The 17,815-nt window shown below is 40.7% G+C and overlaps 1 protein-coding gene across 1 annotated transcript in view; it reads right to left on the bottom strand.

Moving 5' to 3' along the window:
- LOC138599428 (monocarboxylate transporter 2-like) overlaps positions 1-15,713 on the bottom strand; it is a 29,761-nt gene extending 14,048 nt beyond the window's left edge. Inside the window, exons 1-2 of the mRNA XM_069671106.1 lie at positions 15,621-15,713; positions 5,168-5,413 (exon numbers count right to left, since the gene is read on the bottom strand). Coding sequence (XP_069527207.1) covers positions 5,168-5,384 — 217 coding nt within the window. The 5' untranslated portion in view covers positions 5,385-5,413; positions 15,621-15,713. The remainder of the gene's footprint in view (positions 1-5,167; positions 5,414-15,620) is intronic.
- Between the last annotated feature and the right edge of the window lie 2,102 nt (positions 15,714-17,815).

The following is a 17,815-nucleotide window of genomic DNA, read 5'->3' as shown; positions in this document are numbered from 1 at the left end:
CGATCATCCCGCCGTCATGATCTGTGACGGCTGCAGCGTCGCGTGCATGTTTACAGGCAGGTGACGCACAGACTCAGCAGCACAGCAGTCAGTTCTCTGTGTGCTCTTGTGAAGAGCTGCACTAATGTGATATCAAACCGATTTTCCCTGTAGAGAAGTTGGGGAGAACTTATCACTTAATTTGCTTCACTATCGCACATCCTGCGATGTGACTATTACACATGCACACATCGCAATGGTTAAAGAATATATCGTTCACTGTATTAAAAAGATTGAAGACATGACAGTTCCCTAAAAGTGAAGCCAAAACATTTCGTGCTGATTTATGTCCAAATGTTAATAATGTCCAAGTTAATTTTTAATTATTAATTTGATGCCGTAAAAAGGATGAGCTTTGTTGACAAATCCAGCTCCTGCTGCGGATCTGCTCCTGATTAGCAGAGTAGAGGAGGAATGGCGAGAGGAGACGTAAATAAAACAATCAATACAGTCATTGAAGTTTCCATATCTGTGAGCGTTAACCTCAACCTTTTTTTCAGTCATTTCAGTGCGTGTTTTGGTTAGGGGAAGTGGCTACGGCGGCTCCACTCGCCAATCTCTCCAGTGCAAATCTGGCTCCAAATGACGTCACCATCGCAAGATAGCAACGCCTGTCACAGGGGCTATTTTGGCATCAATTTCGTACAATGAGATGCGTCGTCCATCTACAGCATCTATACAGTCATTTGTTCAGCCCTATTCACTGAAATCATTTCCCTTCTCCTTTTCCACAAATATATTCGAGTTAAAGTGAGAAAATCCCACTTTCTTGTGTTTAGTTAGAGCGACCTAGGGTATTACATTTTTATTTGATTCACAAAGATCTCCATTTCATCCTGTTTTGTAGCATCTATGGGGTATAAGAAGACTCACAGTGAGTGTATCGCGTTAGCTTTGATGACATTCTCTCGCGCACGAACCACGACACTGTGCATGGCTTCAGGGCTGTGCGATGACAGGAACTATCACCCAACCCATAAATTCTCTATTACTACTTCTATTGTTCTACACTGGTACTAATAATGACTCACCACCCATAGCATTCATTCATTGCTCAGTTGTTTAGACCAGTTTCGGCACATTAGATCAATGATTTTCTCCAGAAAGGAGAATAAGGATGCAGTCTATTAATTTACATCCAAACAGATTTCCACTACACAGAACCCCAACATTTTTTTGTCTTTATTGTGAGGCCAACACAATTTTGATTTAAGGTAAAAACAATTGAATATACAAAGGTACTTAAGTTTTGTTGTTCATTCCACACCAACACGGCAGAGTGGCTGCAAATTGCACAGATCTAATGACACCCAACTAAGCCACACCCGTCGCTTGCAAGTTCAGTTCAGACCACATAAATGTCAAACCGGTGGAAGCGTGCCAAAGCTCATTGAATGACAACGGAAATTTGCAAGAAGTAGCCGAGCAACCTAGTTTGGAAATGTGTCTATGTTCTATTTTTTTTACTCATAATATCATTTGAAAAATAAAACAGTCATGTACAATTAACATCAGCCAAGAGTGAATACAAAAGGGCACAGGCCTCACCCTTCCCTTGGGGTGTATCTGTGCCAGGTCAGCTTGTGATTTCGGAGCAGGATAGTTGACTCAACATCCAGTTGGTTCTCTGGTATTACAGCAAATGAGACAGGCTTTCAGCAGAGGCCATGGGCTTAATCACCATTGTGTTATTTTGTTCAGCGATACTTTGACTTACACATTTATTTAACTAATAAATGATAAAGATTATTACTTCAATGTTGCTATACGTGTATCTAGAACATGTTCTGGTACGAGAGCTCCAAGTCAGATTTAGCAAACCTGAACTAAACAAACTTGTAAAGTTTTAACTTTGAATACAACCTGTCAATATACTTTTATGCATATAATAAAAGCTATATAAGCTACCTGTTCTACTCCAGAAGTTTCCTTTACAAAAAGAGGATAAAAGAAGAACTTTAGTATGCAAAATTTAAAGTCCTGTTGCAAAAAGAGAAAAATCAGCAGTGGAATAAAGGAAGCTGGGAAAAAAAAGCTGTAGCTGTCACAGCTGTGTCACAGCTGAGCTGTTCTATGCGGGGAAATAAATACGGAAGTGTTTGAATGAAGTTGTATGCAAAACAAAAGCGTTTTGCTGAAGCAGAACAGTCCAAAATAGGATATAGTCATGTGATGAGCGAGCACACAGTCCATGCACGTGTATGAAAACACATACAACAGCGTTTCAGAGAGTGATGAGTCAGCAGTATGGTATCTAAATAATTTACTAGTACTAATCAAACTTTTAGTATTAGAGCCAGGTATTTAGAATACAAGTTAAACTTCCAGTCATAGTTGCAGGTATGAGAAAATAAATAAATCACTTTGCATTTCTCAAACTGGTTTTCAAACTTTGTTATGAGCATTATGACTTTACTCTCAACATTGTGGACTTTATTCTTGACATTTTCATCTTAATCTGAATAGCAGAGATAATTTAAAAGATCTTTCTCCTCGGTTTTTGCTTATGCCAGGCCAGAGTCTACGGGTATTCTCCACAGCGGGTTTCACAGTCGACAGAGTGCACATCAGACTAACCCCACAGCATGTCAGCATGTTGCTAATTCTTCCAACATATTAAGGACTGGTGTAGGCCTGGTCTTTTGATTTTAAGTTTTCATAGCCTGTTGTTAGAGCGCGCATGATGGAGAGCTTGTCATCGGTATCGGCCTGTTTTTTAGATTTCCCCAAAATCCCGGATGATAGTTTCACAGGCCGTGTGGAATTTAAACCCGCCATAGCCACGCAGCGCTGTCATCATCAGCGCTGCATCTCGCAGAGTACCGAGATGCAAATGATGTGTCGCACTGTACCGTCTTCGCCTGTCCATCTCTCTGTGTGTTAACAGTGGAGCCTAAGGCTGTATAAGTTTATATTGAAGTCCTCTTGGCAACACATCTTTTAATTAACACAATAGCCTATTCAATACACCATTAGTCATTTTTTTATTATTTATTTATTTGGCATATTTTCCCACTGGACATTTTGGCTGTTGATATCTTAATCTGCCAGACAACTGCATGTAGATACTGGCTAACATAAACCCTGTGCCAGGCTAATGCTCTTCCTTAGAACCTCCCCAATACAACAGAATACAGTTAATGAAATTCAATCGTCTGAATGAAGCATTTACTTCATTCTCTTTCTGCCATCGGTGAAAGATGCATCATATAACATAGCAAATGAGCTCTCCAGGCCTGCTGTTGACCAGTACAGATGGTGACAACAGCAGTAGATCGAGTGACAGAAGGATTACAGCTTGGACAGATGGCAGCAGTGGCACTGCCAAGCAGAGGCCTGCGGGCTGAAGCCAGAGTGAAAAATGCAGCAGGTGATCTGAGCAATATGGAGGAAATGACCTGCTGGAAACACTTTCTGACCCTTAAAGATTTCTTACTTAAGAAACATTTCAAGGTCGGCTGTAGCGTGTGACAGTATATGATGAGAGATACCATGAATTTGATAGTGATTGAGCTCTTATTGATTATGGCGATATGTAGAACAGTTTTATTCCTTTTCATTGTATACATAGTGACTTTTTTCTATGCTATACGCTTGTTTACAAATGCCAAACTATTTACAGAACATGTAAATTATACCTCTATAATAAATATTCAAATGATTTCTCATCTGTAGTTTATGCCTGGCAGAGCATGGTGGTTTTCTTGTGGTCTAACTGCGCAGCATGTGACGCTGTGCCAGCATCCTGTGATGCTGTGGTTTTAAACCAGGTCATGATCTGATGGCACAGTCTGCTTCAGTCTCTATCCTGTTATACCCAACTGTATCTTGAATCAGAAATAAACACAGTGTGAGGCCGCCTGAGACCTCCACAGGACTGAGCACAGTAAATCCCAACAAGATTAGTCCCATGTGCTTCCATCTTTTCTATTACACTTCCTGGCCTTTACATCGGTCCATCTGCGCTGGAAACAATGGAAAACCTAATTGCAACAATAACAAACCATACGAAGAACATCCTAAAGAGAGATTCTTCCAAAAGTAGGTTAACATTGTGATTAAGAGGATCAGAGTTTAAATGGAGGAAGTGAAGCACCGCCACCACTGATGTTACGTCATCATAGTTACTTCTTGTTCGCAAGTCAGCACATAACATAATGGTGTTAGTTGACTGGTGATTCCTCTTGCTGTCTGCTCAGCCTCATCTCAGCTTATGGACGTCACTGAACTTGACTTCTCTGCCTTATTTTTGATGTTGGGCCATCCAAGAAGTTTGGGCTCCAATTTTTTTTCAGTGAAATTTTAGTTTTTCTTTCATTCATATATATTCATATGTTAGCAACAATTAGCAGCAAGCTATAAGTGACTGCTGAAAACAGAGAGAGAGCACACTCCTCAATCACACTCGACATGATTGCAGACTTCGTTGTTTTGTTGTCAAAGTTTGTTTTACTTGCATTTGTGAAATTTTGGGTTTGTTCATCCCATATTTCTATTTCTTCGTCGCTCCCCCATGTCTATCCTCTACTCATCTTGCTGCCTGGCTGCATGGCTGTCTCTGCAAGTGTCAACATCCGTTAACAACCCACAATGCACAGTGTTTTGGTTTGCTTTATGTTTTTAGGTCCTACTTTAAGTCCGTTTATGTTCTCACCAGAATCGAACCGGACCATGGTTTGTTTGGAAACGGACCGAGTCCCGTATTTTCAAGCGGACCATGGTCCGGTAATTTGGTCCGCACGAGAGTTAGAATGCGTGTTCACAACTGTCCAAATGAACATCAGGACCAAAGCTGTGATGTGTGAAAGCCTCCAGTTCCATCCTGTTGTCTAAATATGTTTACTTTTGGTTCCACAATACAAGATGCCTACGACCATAATGCCAACCACAAGTCTTGGGTGACTTCACTGTAGCTACTTCCACTTTTTTTTGTTTAGAGGATAAGAAAGGGACAGGCTTGTAGTTGATAGCTAAAGCACCATGGAAGTTTCTAGATGGTCTCATAGCAAGTGATTGTGTTAGAATTGCATAGTATGCTTGTAGTCTAGATTTTCACAAAAAGCAAGAGGGGCTGAAATTTCACTGTGACCTTAAAATGAGATGAAGGAGAAACCAAGCAAAGACTCACCTGCAGCATACATGACCGCGAGCATGATGGAGGAGATCCATGCTATCTGACTGTAGGAGGCTCCGAAGATGATCTGGATGTCCTTGAAGAAGACCGTGATGGCCTTGGGGAAAGCGTACGAGAAGCCTATGGAGATAAAAGATGCCAACACCACAGCCCAACCCCAACCGCCGTCAGGTGGGGCCACGGCGGCGGGACCTGTGGCTGGGGGCGGCATCGCTGGCCCACCTCAACGCTGACTATTCACTGCAACGAGAGAAAAGAAGGGAGAGAGAATATTAAAAATCTGCCTCTCAGTACTGGAAATATATAGCTGCATCAGTTGACCAACAGCAGATCATATTGACAGTATACAGACAGCTTTTGGATTATAATGGAGGTCAAAACTTTGTCCTTTCTGTCATTTACATGCACAACTGCCAGCAGTCACCTGAGGGAGAAGGACATACCGGAGGTCTGTATCCTGCAGGAGACGTGCAAACTCATACTCACACATTTAAACAAACACATTCAATTATCCGTATCCGCTACCCGATAGACCAGAACGTCCTAGCCCAGTATTCACCTTGGGCCCACCCCCCAGCCCTCACACAGTAATGAAAAAAGAAGAAGAGGCTCTCCACTGATAAAAGAGTGGAAGCAGTTATAACCAGGCGCTGCTGTGTACAAAGCAAACATGCCCTTATTACATGTATAAAACCAAGAGCGGAAATTGCCCACACTTTAACCTGTTGATTAGAAGCTCAGCGACATGGAGAAACACACACACACACACACACACACATTATGGTGCACAATAGGCACTACCTAACCTTGTTAACATCCACCTTCCTTATCAGCCTGGAATCATTTATAGTTTTATGATCTCATGGTGCTAACTGGTAGAATGCCAGCAAATTTGGTTTCATATGAAAAGCCAGTTGAACACGTTTCAGCACACATCACAAGCCAGCAAATACCAAAGATTGACAATGGCTTTATAAATGTGGCTGAGAAATCATTGCTGAGAGATTACAACAGCTAAAGCATAAACAGTTAAAGCGGCACTCCCAAGATTTTAAATATGAAGATGATGTCACGCTCAGGGCGGGAAGCTCAAATAATGTTGTACTGCTGTGTTCCAGGTTTACAAATCAGAGGGAATCTGACAAATGATTTTATCGCTTCACAATTGATGAGCAACTGAAAAGATGGTGGATAGTGTAAATCTGAAGGGAGAATATTTTAAGTTAAAACAATATATTTGACAACCCATTTGGTACAGACAGCTAAGTCAAAACAGCTAACATTAGCATACATTCATTTCTAGCTAACCTACTGTTGGATAGCTAACATTACTGTTGGCTACCTAACCTACCATTGGATAGCTAACATTACTGTTGGCTAGCTAACCTATCATTTAATAACTAAAATTACTGTTGGATAGATAACCTACTGTTGGATAGCTAATATTACTGTTGGCTAGCTAACCTACCGTTAACTAGGAGTTCACACCTTTCTTTTTGTATCATGTTAAACTACCAAACAGTAGTGGTAGGTAGGAATGGGGTAAATTAGCTGATGTCTCACGGTAGCTAATGGGTAATCTAAGATGTTGTTTGCTGTAGAGGGAACTGACCAGAATCTGGAAATGCCCTTTATGAGGTAGGCAAGATTCCCTCTTCATGCAAATGTGTTATAGGCCTAATTTTTCAATGTAACTTTTCTACCATTTTTAGCTCCCATTCACAAAAAAGAAAAATCTATTTTAAACTCTCTTGGTGGATACAATGTTGGTATACAGTTGCAGTGTGTATGATGCGCTCAAACACAAACAAATAAAGGCGCACATACAAGATGAAACAGAGTACATGTGAGCTACATGCATACAGTAAATGGTCAACAGAGCACTTGGTTTCAGCTGTTAGTCATTCTGAGCAGGTTAAAGCCTGCACTCTTTCAGCGCTGTATATATGCAAATCAACTGTAAATCTTCTGTCAGGGTCACTCCCACTGATAACATCTTCCCTTATGCAGTTCACAAGTCATGCTAAACAATTTAATATACTATCACCTGCAGACATGCATACCTTAGCCGCTGCTCCTTTCATGTCTTCAAACAGTTCTCTGGGCAGTTCTCACAGGTTTGTCTTGTCAGCACATTCCCACCAAACACATGAAAATCTTCCAACAAGCTGACATGTCATTGGATTCATTGGAACTCGTAAACTTGCATCCCTGTTAAAGGGTTTATAAAGCAAGTTATTCTCTAACTTAACATCGTTTTTATTGGAAGTTTTTGGTTTTTATGACCCATTATTGATTGACCTTTATTGGCTTTGGAGATTTGTTGCTTCTGTTGCAGATCAATAGGAGCAAACATTTGACAATGTGGCTGAAGTCCACCTTGTATACAGCAGCGAGCATCAAAGCCTTACAAGAGAAATGTGCACTCCAGTCTTCAGAGTGTCTGTAAATGACCCGTGAACATCAGCTAACAACATCAATAAATAACATCGCTCTGCTCCCCTGTCGCCGCTTTCGCCTGATCAGGTTGCGGGGTTGAAGGGGATCACACATAGTGAGTTCTACTTTAAGTGTCAACAGGAAGCCATTAGTGGGATGACTCACTGCAGTGCCAAGAAACACATTCGCTAAGGTTTTTAAGACCTAAATAAATTTGTCACTAGAGAATTTTTTTACAGGGTAAAAAGGACAGAATATAAGGATAAGCTGCGGGCTGGTATGGAGGCCCAAGAGTGCCAAGAAAATACTTCAAAGCTTGTTCATGGGTACGAATTAAAAACTTAATGTAATAATTGGTACAAACAACATTTTTTTGGTCCTTTATTTTGTAACATTTTTGCACTGGAACATTTGTTTTGGTAATTTTCCTGGTTTTATCTGGGTGTATTACTGAATACTAAAAAAAAATATCTCGAACTTGTGCTAAAACCGGCTTGGTAAATCGAAATATAATCCTCTGTGTATATCCCTCATATTGACCCTTTAATCAAAGTTGGAGATTATGCCTTTTTAACAGAGTTCCATACAGTGGGTCTAATCCACGCTAATCAGATTAGAGGCTGTCCGCAGCAGCACTCAGTGCAGATCCCTGTTTTGATTGATTGAACGTGACGACAATGCACGATCGAGCCTCAGAACTCATAAGCAGCTTAAGTTGATGGCTTTGAATATGAAGCTCCAAATTGACCGACCATAAAAGAGCAGCAATAGAGAGAGAAAAAAGGCAAACTTTCAGACAAGCTTGACGATTTTGCTTTATGATCGACGACAGACGTCAAACAAAACCAAAGTCAATGTTCAGTCACCACAATGTCAACACTTCCCTGTACTCGAGAAACACTAACTGAAAGAGCAGCTGACAGAGTGACTGACGGGCTGCACTCACGGCCAGCATGCTCCGAGCAGCGTATTAAAACACATGTGAGGATCAAGTTCATTGAACCCTGGTGACACTGACGAAGCAGAAAGCATCAATATTGTATCTATCAGTTACGGTCTGGTTTGTTGGGGGCCACACCTCCGTCCACACACACAGGACTCGCTTGTAAGACTCTTTGAGGAAGATTTGGTTCAAATCTGTAACAGGCAGCATCTTATAGTCGAAGGGTCAAGTTATGTAAAGGGATAGTTTCGATTTTTGAACACTAAGTTGTATGAAATACTTGCTAGTAGTGTAGTTGATGCAAAGCTATTAGCTTACTCACCGAGTCCCATGGTCGGAGTTCTGTCCACTTCTGAATGTAGAATAAAGTAGTTCCGGCGAGATGCCAGGGTCACGAAACCAAGAATTTTTACCCTACAAAAACAACACGCAGGCGTTGGTGATCCATTTCAATCCACTACACTACTGGCAAGTATTTCATACAACTAAGTGTCAAAAAATTCGAACTATCCTAACTCCTAACTTTATCGGTCCCTGGAGGCAAATTCTTCCTCATCTTCCTTCTCAGAAAGGTCAAAGGTCAAGCAGCTACTGATAGGTATGCCAGCACGCCCTGATTTCTCCCCTCCCCAGGGCTGGTGGGTATTTGTTGCGTCACTTCCAACCATACTTAATGTGGGCCAGCAAACCATTTTCATCATGAAACATGATGTTAAGCCTTGACACTATTTTTTGTGTGTCTACACAGCACAACAAGGGAAAGCTACATATGAGCAGCAGCAACACGTCCAAATGTACACTGAACTTGTAAGTGCACTTAGTAGAGTGCAAATCTCTTCCAGGTGTGTTTGGGGCCATGCAGTAGGGGATAAGGGAGAGCAGAGAAGGCTGTATGTCAAGCATGCAGGACAGTAGTCAAAGAAAGAGGAGACAATACAGAGATACCAATATCAAGGTGTTACCAGAGTGGTTTTGTTTCGAACTGGAGGACCTGCAGATTAATTCCAAAGCGTACTCCATTGATCCACCAACTTTTGGGACTTAGAAAGGTGCATAAATCTGTTTTATCATCTTCACTGCCATCTCCACGTAAAGTGTAGCGTTGGTGTTGCTAATGTTGTATCAAACTCTGTTCCCCTTTCAGATAGTGTTTGATACACAATTAGAATCCACAAACACCGACATGAACGGCATTCATATTGTTCCAATTTGTTCTTAGGGGAACCATGAATCCAAACTGAAGCTGTTGCAGCCCTTACAGGACGATTACAACAAGTGAGGAGTCAGTATCAAAATGGTGATGGTATAAACGATAATATATAATATATATAACGATAAAGTAGGTATTTAAAAGACTTTGAATCACTGCAACCACAATGAGGTTGTTGAGGTTACGAGCATAAATGAGCTAAATAAATATAAGCCTCATGAATCCAGTTTAATGAGAGATTAGCTGGGAAAACACACACACACACACACACACACACACACAATCACACCAACAACAAACAAATCATTATCTTAACAATACAAAGTCAGCCATGCCGCTTTGGCAGACTGTACTCAAAGAGAACAGTGCTTCGGGCTAAATGCTAACATGTTACAACGACAATGCTAACAGGCTCATGTTTAGCTAGTATAACCAATTTTACTACACAATGTTCACCAATTTATTTTCTGATTTTAGGTGTGTTAGCATGTTAACATTAGCTAACTAGCATAAAACAGATTCAAGTAGGGGCTGATGGGAATGTCATTAGTTTTAGAAGATAAAGATTTTGACCTGATGATGGTGTTGGACCAAAAAAAAAACATCCAAAGGGCTTCATATTGATATTTCAGTTTGTAAGAAGTGGTGGATCAGCGAATGAACTGTCACCCCTGTAGCTAGGATGCTAGCATGGCGATAAGCAAATAGCTATTGTAATTAATCAATATGATTTTAAGAAGGAACCAAAAATTATCCACAAGCAACATGGGGAGATTTAACAGGTACGAACCAGATAAGGAGTCATGGAGACACAAAGACGTTAACAACTGTCCTTGTGTGTTGCTCTTTCAGTGTCCCCTGCCTGAACTTGAGCTTCACCTTGGTGAGTTTATTAAAACAACAAAGCTGAGTAAGTGAGCACCTAGGAGAAGGCAGGAGTCCATGAACCAAAATAGCATTTCCATAATCAAATCATCCAACTGGCAAGAACTCATCTCACTGGGTTACATAGTACTGGACAGCAAAAGTGTAACTCTGTGCGTATGTGTGTGTGTCTGTATGTCCTCCAAGGACATTTCTTAGTTCCTTGGCAGACAGCCTAAAAAGCCACTATTCTTTGTAGCATGGACAGGCACAGGATCTCAGGTTTAATCCACAACAAGAGCCAAGCTGAGACCCCAGTGTTGTATTTCAGGTGAGTTTCAGTAAAGGGGGTAGGGGGTGGGGGGGTTAACCAAAACTCTTCTCACATAGAGATGGTAAGTGCCTTGAAAGTTTCTGATTTAAGCCACCATCGCCACCAACTTTTTGATTTCTGAAATACGATCTGAAAATAGCTGCCTGCAACTGGAACGATCCCAACGACACCAAAACAGTAATGTTGCAGGCCACAATATCAAACTTATTATTAGATGTATTTGAAGGTTAGTATAAATTTAGTTGGATATCTAACTTGTGAGAAATGTGTCCTTTATTCTGAATTCAATTCAGTTACACTTCTTGGAGCAAGTTTTCAGAAGCCATTAAAGCAGGAAGAAAAGACCTGCAAAAGTACCATTCAGAGGAAGAAGAAATAGTCCCTTTCATTTCCTCCACTTGTACTAATTAAAGCTTTCTTCTGACTTCTTATTTGTTCAGTGAAGTTACTTTTTTTCCTTCTTTCACTGATAGTCAAAGGTCAGGCAGTGATCACTAATGGAGTCTTAATGTTGCCTTTTGTCAAGCCCTTCCGGACTTGAACTGTAATAAAGGACAGCAGAGGGTAAACTGATTGACAGGTGCTGGGATGGAAACACGACTCAGTCAGAGTTAGCGGGCAAGCAGACGTTCCTATTTAGCCTGTTTGAGATATATCTTCGAAAATACAGGATCCAATTCTAAAGCATTATATTACTGGGGGCTTGGACAGCAGAGGGATTCAATAGCTCCAGTTTAAAAGTCATTCAGATATACTTGCTCTAAGCCCTGTCAGACTCTACAAAAGGGAACTTGACCTCTACAGTCAGGGGCAGCCAACATGAACCTGACTACCCGCATCCACCCCCGCCAGCCAGGTCTCATGGGACTCAAAGTTATGGCAACGCAAGATTAGCTCTAAGGTAACCTTCGAGTAACACTACTCACTTTGTTTAAGAAGTTCATCATTAACCCATTTGGAAAGTCTCATAATGTTGACAGAACCACACAATACATCCTTATTATCAATGGGACATCACTGCACTACAGTGACCTAGTAACACACCTCTCCTTTGGCTTGAGCACCAACAAACGGGAGAAATACAACAGAAACAATAGCTCTCTCTGAAAGCTGCTTTCTGATCAGAAAGGCCACCAGGTAGGGGGTCTTCCCATGAAACATACGGACACTATAATACCCTTTCTGCTCAATTGTCAGCCCCTGCACTTTGAAGCCCTTCCTGCAAATTCCTCAGGACCAACCTTGATTAAAAAACTTTTAAGTGGTCTGATAAATTTCAGTCACTAACTTCTAAACACCTCCAATCCTCTGCCGACACAACCCACAAACCTGCAGACTCCGTGTGTGGATCTTTTAGGATTGGATATACTGACAGTGATGTATGCAGCGCCCCTTGGCAGTTTGACATCAGGACATCAGCACATGCCATTTGTTAAAAGGAAAATTACATCATGAAAGGATCGTGAAATCATCACCTCCACACAACGACACTTATGTGGACACAACAGCATGCTGAGAAGTCCTTCTATTTCGCTGTTTCCATGTGGGTTGCCAACACCCACATTCACCATCCAATCCAGAGCTCCCACTCTGCTACACTCCTCTAAACGCCTCATGAAGGTCAGAGGCGCTAGCTAACCTCTGTTACATTTTTGTTTCATCCTCAGATTGCGGAGATTGCAGAACACTCTAAAAAGTAACAGTCATCCAACTGCAGCCAACAGTGCAAATTGAGTAACATTGTATTTTGAGCTCTGGATGAAAATCACCCACCGATATTTCAACGGATATCCAAGGAACAAAGCTTGTTAAATAAATTATTACATACAGTATATTCATTTTATAGATGAAAACAAACTTCTAAGCTCTGTCTGGTGGAAAAATGATTTAACGATGACCCTTTTTCTAAATTTCCTCAAACCTTAAGGTGTTTCTGTATCGCCATATCTTGTTACTTATCAACCATGTATAGCCCTACGCCTATATGCTAAAATCCACTGACACAAGTCTGCTTAGGTACCGGTCTAGTTCTACATTTAATATGGTCTCTACACTTCCAAATCCCCCCAAACTTCCAAATTAAAGTTAATGATTTTGGGGGGAAATCTGTCAGCCTCTTCACTATCAACTGTCACATAAGGGCAAAGTGTTATTTACATAAATATATATAATTTACCTCTTTAATCTTTATAAGCCATGGATCAGATTTTGGAGGGAAATCTGCTTAAATTATCTTTATACAACAGAAAGAGGGCGCTGTTCCTCAGGGGCAAACATCTACATATCACACTGTTTATAATACAAACTTTAAGTTAAGTAGTTAAATGAAAAAATAAAAATGAATGTTACGTTTTTGTACTTTACAGGTGATTTTTATAGTAACATGTGATCTCAGTGTTGACTACAATGCCTTATTGTGTATCAGGTGATGTTGTCCGTACACAGCAGGTTTGTGTCCATAACAAACTTCTCCCAGGAAACATGGAAAGAGGTCCTGATCTTGAAACTTGAGCCATACCTAAAGAATGTTCCTGCCCACATGAACAGAGAGAGGCCACTGCTTTTGAGGGAAACAAATAATGTGGACAATTACAACCAAGAATGTTTAACTTAAATACAGGCTGAAACTTGATGCAGGACAATAAAAACAAACAAGAAAAACAACATTAAAAACCAGAAAAACGTACAAAACAGGAGATGGAAGCCATCCTACTTTGCAGCCAAGGAGCAGAGACCAAAAAAATGTTAGGGCACAAAGAGAAACCTTAACTTAACCTTCAGCCAGAAACCTGACACCCTTTCAACCAAACACCCATTATGTTGTAGTTGAAAAGCAGACTTCTTCAATCACAAACTGGTGTAAAATGTCCAAAATGTCCCCAACTAAAATACAACTGTATTAGGATGTAAGATAATGCAGTAAATACTGGTCTCACTTTTGTGGCAAAAAAACCCCCTGTTATTTTAACTTTGATAAAGACCTGATACAAATTTTGGATCTAACAAACTTAAACATTAATAATATAAATCAATTTCTTGGCAAGAGTTTGATGAGAAGATTGATACCACACCCATGTTGGTACAGTAATAATGAGCTAACACCAACAGCAGCAGGTTAGCTTAGATCAAGGAAGTGACAGCACCGAGCAAATAGTCTGACACATCCTCTATAAAGCCATAAAGTAGTCTATATGTTTTATACTTCAGTTTGTGAACACATTAAACAAAGGAGACACAATGTGTTTAATAGTGGGCTTGGCAGCTTTGGAGGTGGATTTTAGCTTTGGATGGAGCCAGGCTAGTTGTTTCACTCTTAGCTTAGCAGCTACTGGCTTTAGCTTCATATTAGTTATTATTTATTTAGTTCACACCTAAATGTCAGCAGGAAAGTGTTTAAGAGTATATTCCAAAATATTAGCTAATAATAACATTTCTTTAAGTGAAACAGAATTTCCGCTTTGCATTTGGGGGCTTATTTAAGCGACAATATGTATTTTTAATTCACAGTTACTTTACTGTTCAACAGTCATCAATAACCACTCTACTGTTGACAATAAATTCACTAAGATGTAGTTCTAGTTACAAAAAAAAATAACTTACTTAAAAGAGAAGAAATACACAACCCATAGCCTAACTCATGTCAATATCAGTGTTGGTAAATTTTGCTAACACAGCTTACCTGGTTTGATATGACCATTAGCTTATGGAAGCTGATGTTAGCTCATGTTAGCTAACAAGTTCGACAATTCATATTACTATGACTTCACCTCACACTGTAAATCTAATCCTAATATTGTTACTTATGGCCACAGTGGATGCTGTGCAGTAATTCAGTAGGTAAACTCACTTTCAAGTGACAGTGTTGCTTTTCCATAGCAACTAATTGCTTGTAAAAGCTAACCGTTTATTTCAATAGGCTATCAACTTACACATCTGACTAGCATTCTGGTTAGAGGCCTGCTTGATATTGAAATGTTCAGTCTAGCGTCTTAAAAAGGCACAATGATGCACTTTCCAGAGGAAACCAGCGTAACGTGACATGTGATGTTATTTTTACAGCCCACCAGCTGACCATGTGTGAAACGTCCTCATCTGATTCTAAAGCTACTTATGGAAAAACTCGTCTTCATATTCTGGATAAAAATAGACTCTCATTCTGAAAAAACATTTAGGTTGGACGTTCATCAGGAAAACTAGAGCTGACAAAGTGATGGAACAGCAGAGTGATTCCTCAGCACTGCAGGCTTATCATATGATGCTGCTGATGTAAGGATAGGGACCGGATGAAGCCAGTTTAAAAGCCCAGGGCCTACAAGGACTAAACCGGGCGTTCAGAGTCACAGCAGCTATCTTGTCTGTTTTTAATTAAGGTTCTTTTTCAAAAGTCATAAATTGACCGCATGGCATGGATTTCCCCCGCTCTCCAAGGTCTCTTGAACGCATCACAAAATGTATTCAAACATTCAACAGGGAAATTCACCCAGCCTAAGCCTTTCTTCTGATTCATTTCTCATTCATCGCTGCACATGCTCATCTCTGCATACCGCGGCGTCCCGAAAACGCCGAAAGCCCGCCCGGTTAATCCTCCTGATCACCGGCAGCGGCGGCTCGTCTTTCAGCGCTGTCAGCGATAAACAGGCATTAAATATTACTTTACCTTAGGGGGAATGAAGGTGTGTGTGCGTCCTGTGCTGGCTGCCCGGCTCGGTGACCTTGGAGCAGAAAGATGCGTGTGCCTGTCTGTGTTGTGGACGACTCAGTGTTTGAATTTCCTGAGTGAGCCGCTGCCTGACGTGGAGCTGCTGCGAGCTGCAGAGGGCGGCGCTGCCTCCGTGGCTATTTTAGACCCGAGCAGCTCCGAAGGATTGACTCAGCCATTCAGTATACGCGTTACTCGTTACATCCACAGTTCCTTAACCCTCCTCCAGAGCGCCGTAGAAGTTCAATGAGCTCTGAAGAGGCCCATGTAGGCGATAAGCACACAGGCAGAGGCAGTTATCCGATAGGCTGATAAGGCAGTGCTGTTAGAGCAGGAAGAAACACAAGAGCTGCAACGATTGTTTTCCGTCAACAGTGAGGTCTAAAAACGACAGAAATAGGTGGAAACTTGTCCAGATTTATTAGACTTTTAAAATATAATTTGCCACACTAAGACATAAGCAAAAGTATAATGAGGTGACTCAATTGAAGCTTTGAAAATAGTGAGCTGAGATGTAACAACCGAAAGTATAGCCTGGTTGACTTGACATTTAAAGTGTGATAGATGAAAGCAGTTAAAATGTCAAGAAAAAAAACTCTGTGAACAAACAGCAGTCTCAGCTCTTACACTTAAATTGTGGTTTTTATAAGCAGAAATATTTTGTTATTTAGAATAATACAGCAAGAATAATAGTAATTTAATAAAATTACAATAGGTATTATTTTAAAGGGCTTGGGAAAGTAGAACTCTCTGTAAAGCCCCTTTCCCACTGTTCAAAAAACCTGGTAAAACCTGGCTTAGAGGGAAAGGTTACAATCTGCATTCAGACCCGGGTCAAATGACTCTGCAGCAGACCTGGGTAATTATCGCCTCGGCTCCAATCGGCAATGATGGGAACACAAAACCCGGGTCAACACGCTAATCTCCGCCCCATTTCTGGGTGCGATGCTATGCCACGTCGGTAACTTCTACAACTCCTTGTCATCTCAGCTACAAATTCTGCCCGTCTCCGTCCGAGCAGCGCTCGAACATCATTCCAAGTTTGTCAGTGCCAAGATTGATAAACAGACTGAACGAGTAATAGATACAGACCTAACCACTGTAACATCTTCACTGTTTACTAACCCTGTTTCTGGTGCGTTCGTGATGTCAGATGCAGCAGAAAAGAGACGAAAAGGAGTATACTCCACTGGCAATGGGAAAAGAGACAATCAGCATCTATAAGTGGGTCTTTCCGCGTCTGAAAAACCCACGTCAGCATGCTAATTTTGGTGGTGAAGGGGTATTAGACTGCAGCATTGAAAAGGGGCTGAATATTCAGATGTAGCCTACATCAAGACCTGTAAGAGTAAGTAGCCTATGTCAGTTGAAGTGTTACCACTGAAAGCAGTTCAACCGGCATGTGAAGAGTGAGCATTCAACAAACAAAAGACTAACTGAGTCTTATTCTGAACTCTAAAACAATTTGATAATAAGTGGTAGAAGTGGCATGTATCAGGGGTATCAAGGTTCTTATTGTTTTGTGGGAAGTGTAATTTTTCTCAATGATACTACTTAGCCTATACTGCTATAATAAAAGTTATAGTAGTAATAATATTAACAACAATGGTGAAATACTGTCAGAGAATGAAGCTGAAATGGCAGTTAAATTGTAAGAGCTGAAAGAAATTGAATTGAACAGTTAGCATAGAATAAACTTGAAAAAAAGACATTGATAATGACAGTTGTAATCACTGAAAGCTGAAGTTGAAGAAATACATTGACATTTACTTCTTCACCATTGTATCCGATGTTATCCTAAATGTTCTTTGCGTGCGCAAATCTGCTTGCATCACCGTCGCCAAACTCAATCTGGGTCATTTGAGATCAATCCGTAGGATTAATGTGAAAGCGTCGTGGTGCAGCCTGTGCATATGGTGAGAGTGATTTGCCAAATGTGAAGATAAAATTTAAAGACTGAAACATGGAAGTTAGATGAAACCACCATGAAAGAATAACTTGCAATCTGATAAACCGTAATGAATTATAAAGGAAATACACGGGTATTATTGAAAATTGAGTTTTTGCCTCCTTTGTTTCCAAAAAAATCCCTGTCCAAATGAAAACGCAAAAACACAACAGAAACGCTGTCATGAGAATGCCACACCAACAGG

Source organism: Semicossyphus pulcher, unplaced genomic scaffold (genome assembly GCF_022749685.1).
Source record: "Semicossyphus pulcher isolate SPU_LCO1_2020_fin unplaced genomic scaffold, fSemPul1.0.p SCAF_20, whole genome shotgun sequence".
Lineage (NCBI taxonomy): Eukaryota > Metazoa > Chordata > Actinopteri > Labriformes > Labridae > Semicossyphus > Semicossyphus pulcher.
The sequence above is the reverse complement of the archived record's forward strand: the minus strand, read 5'-3'. Positions and strand labels throughout refer to the sequence as shown.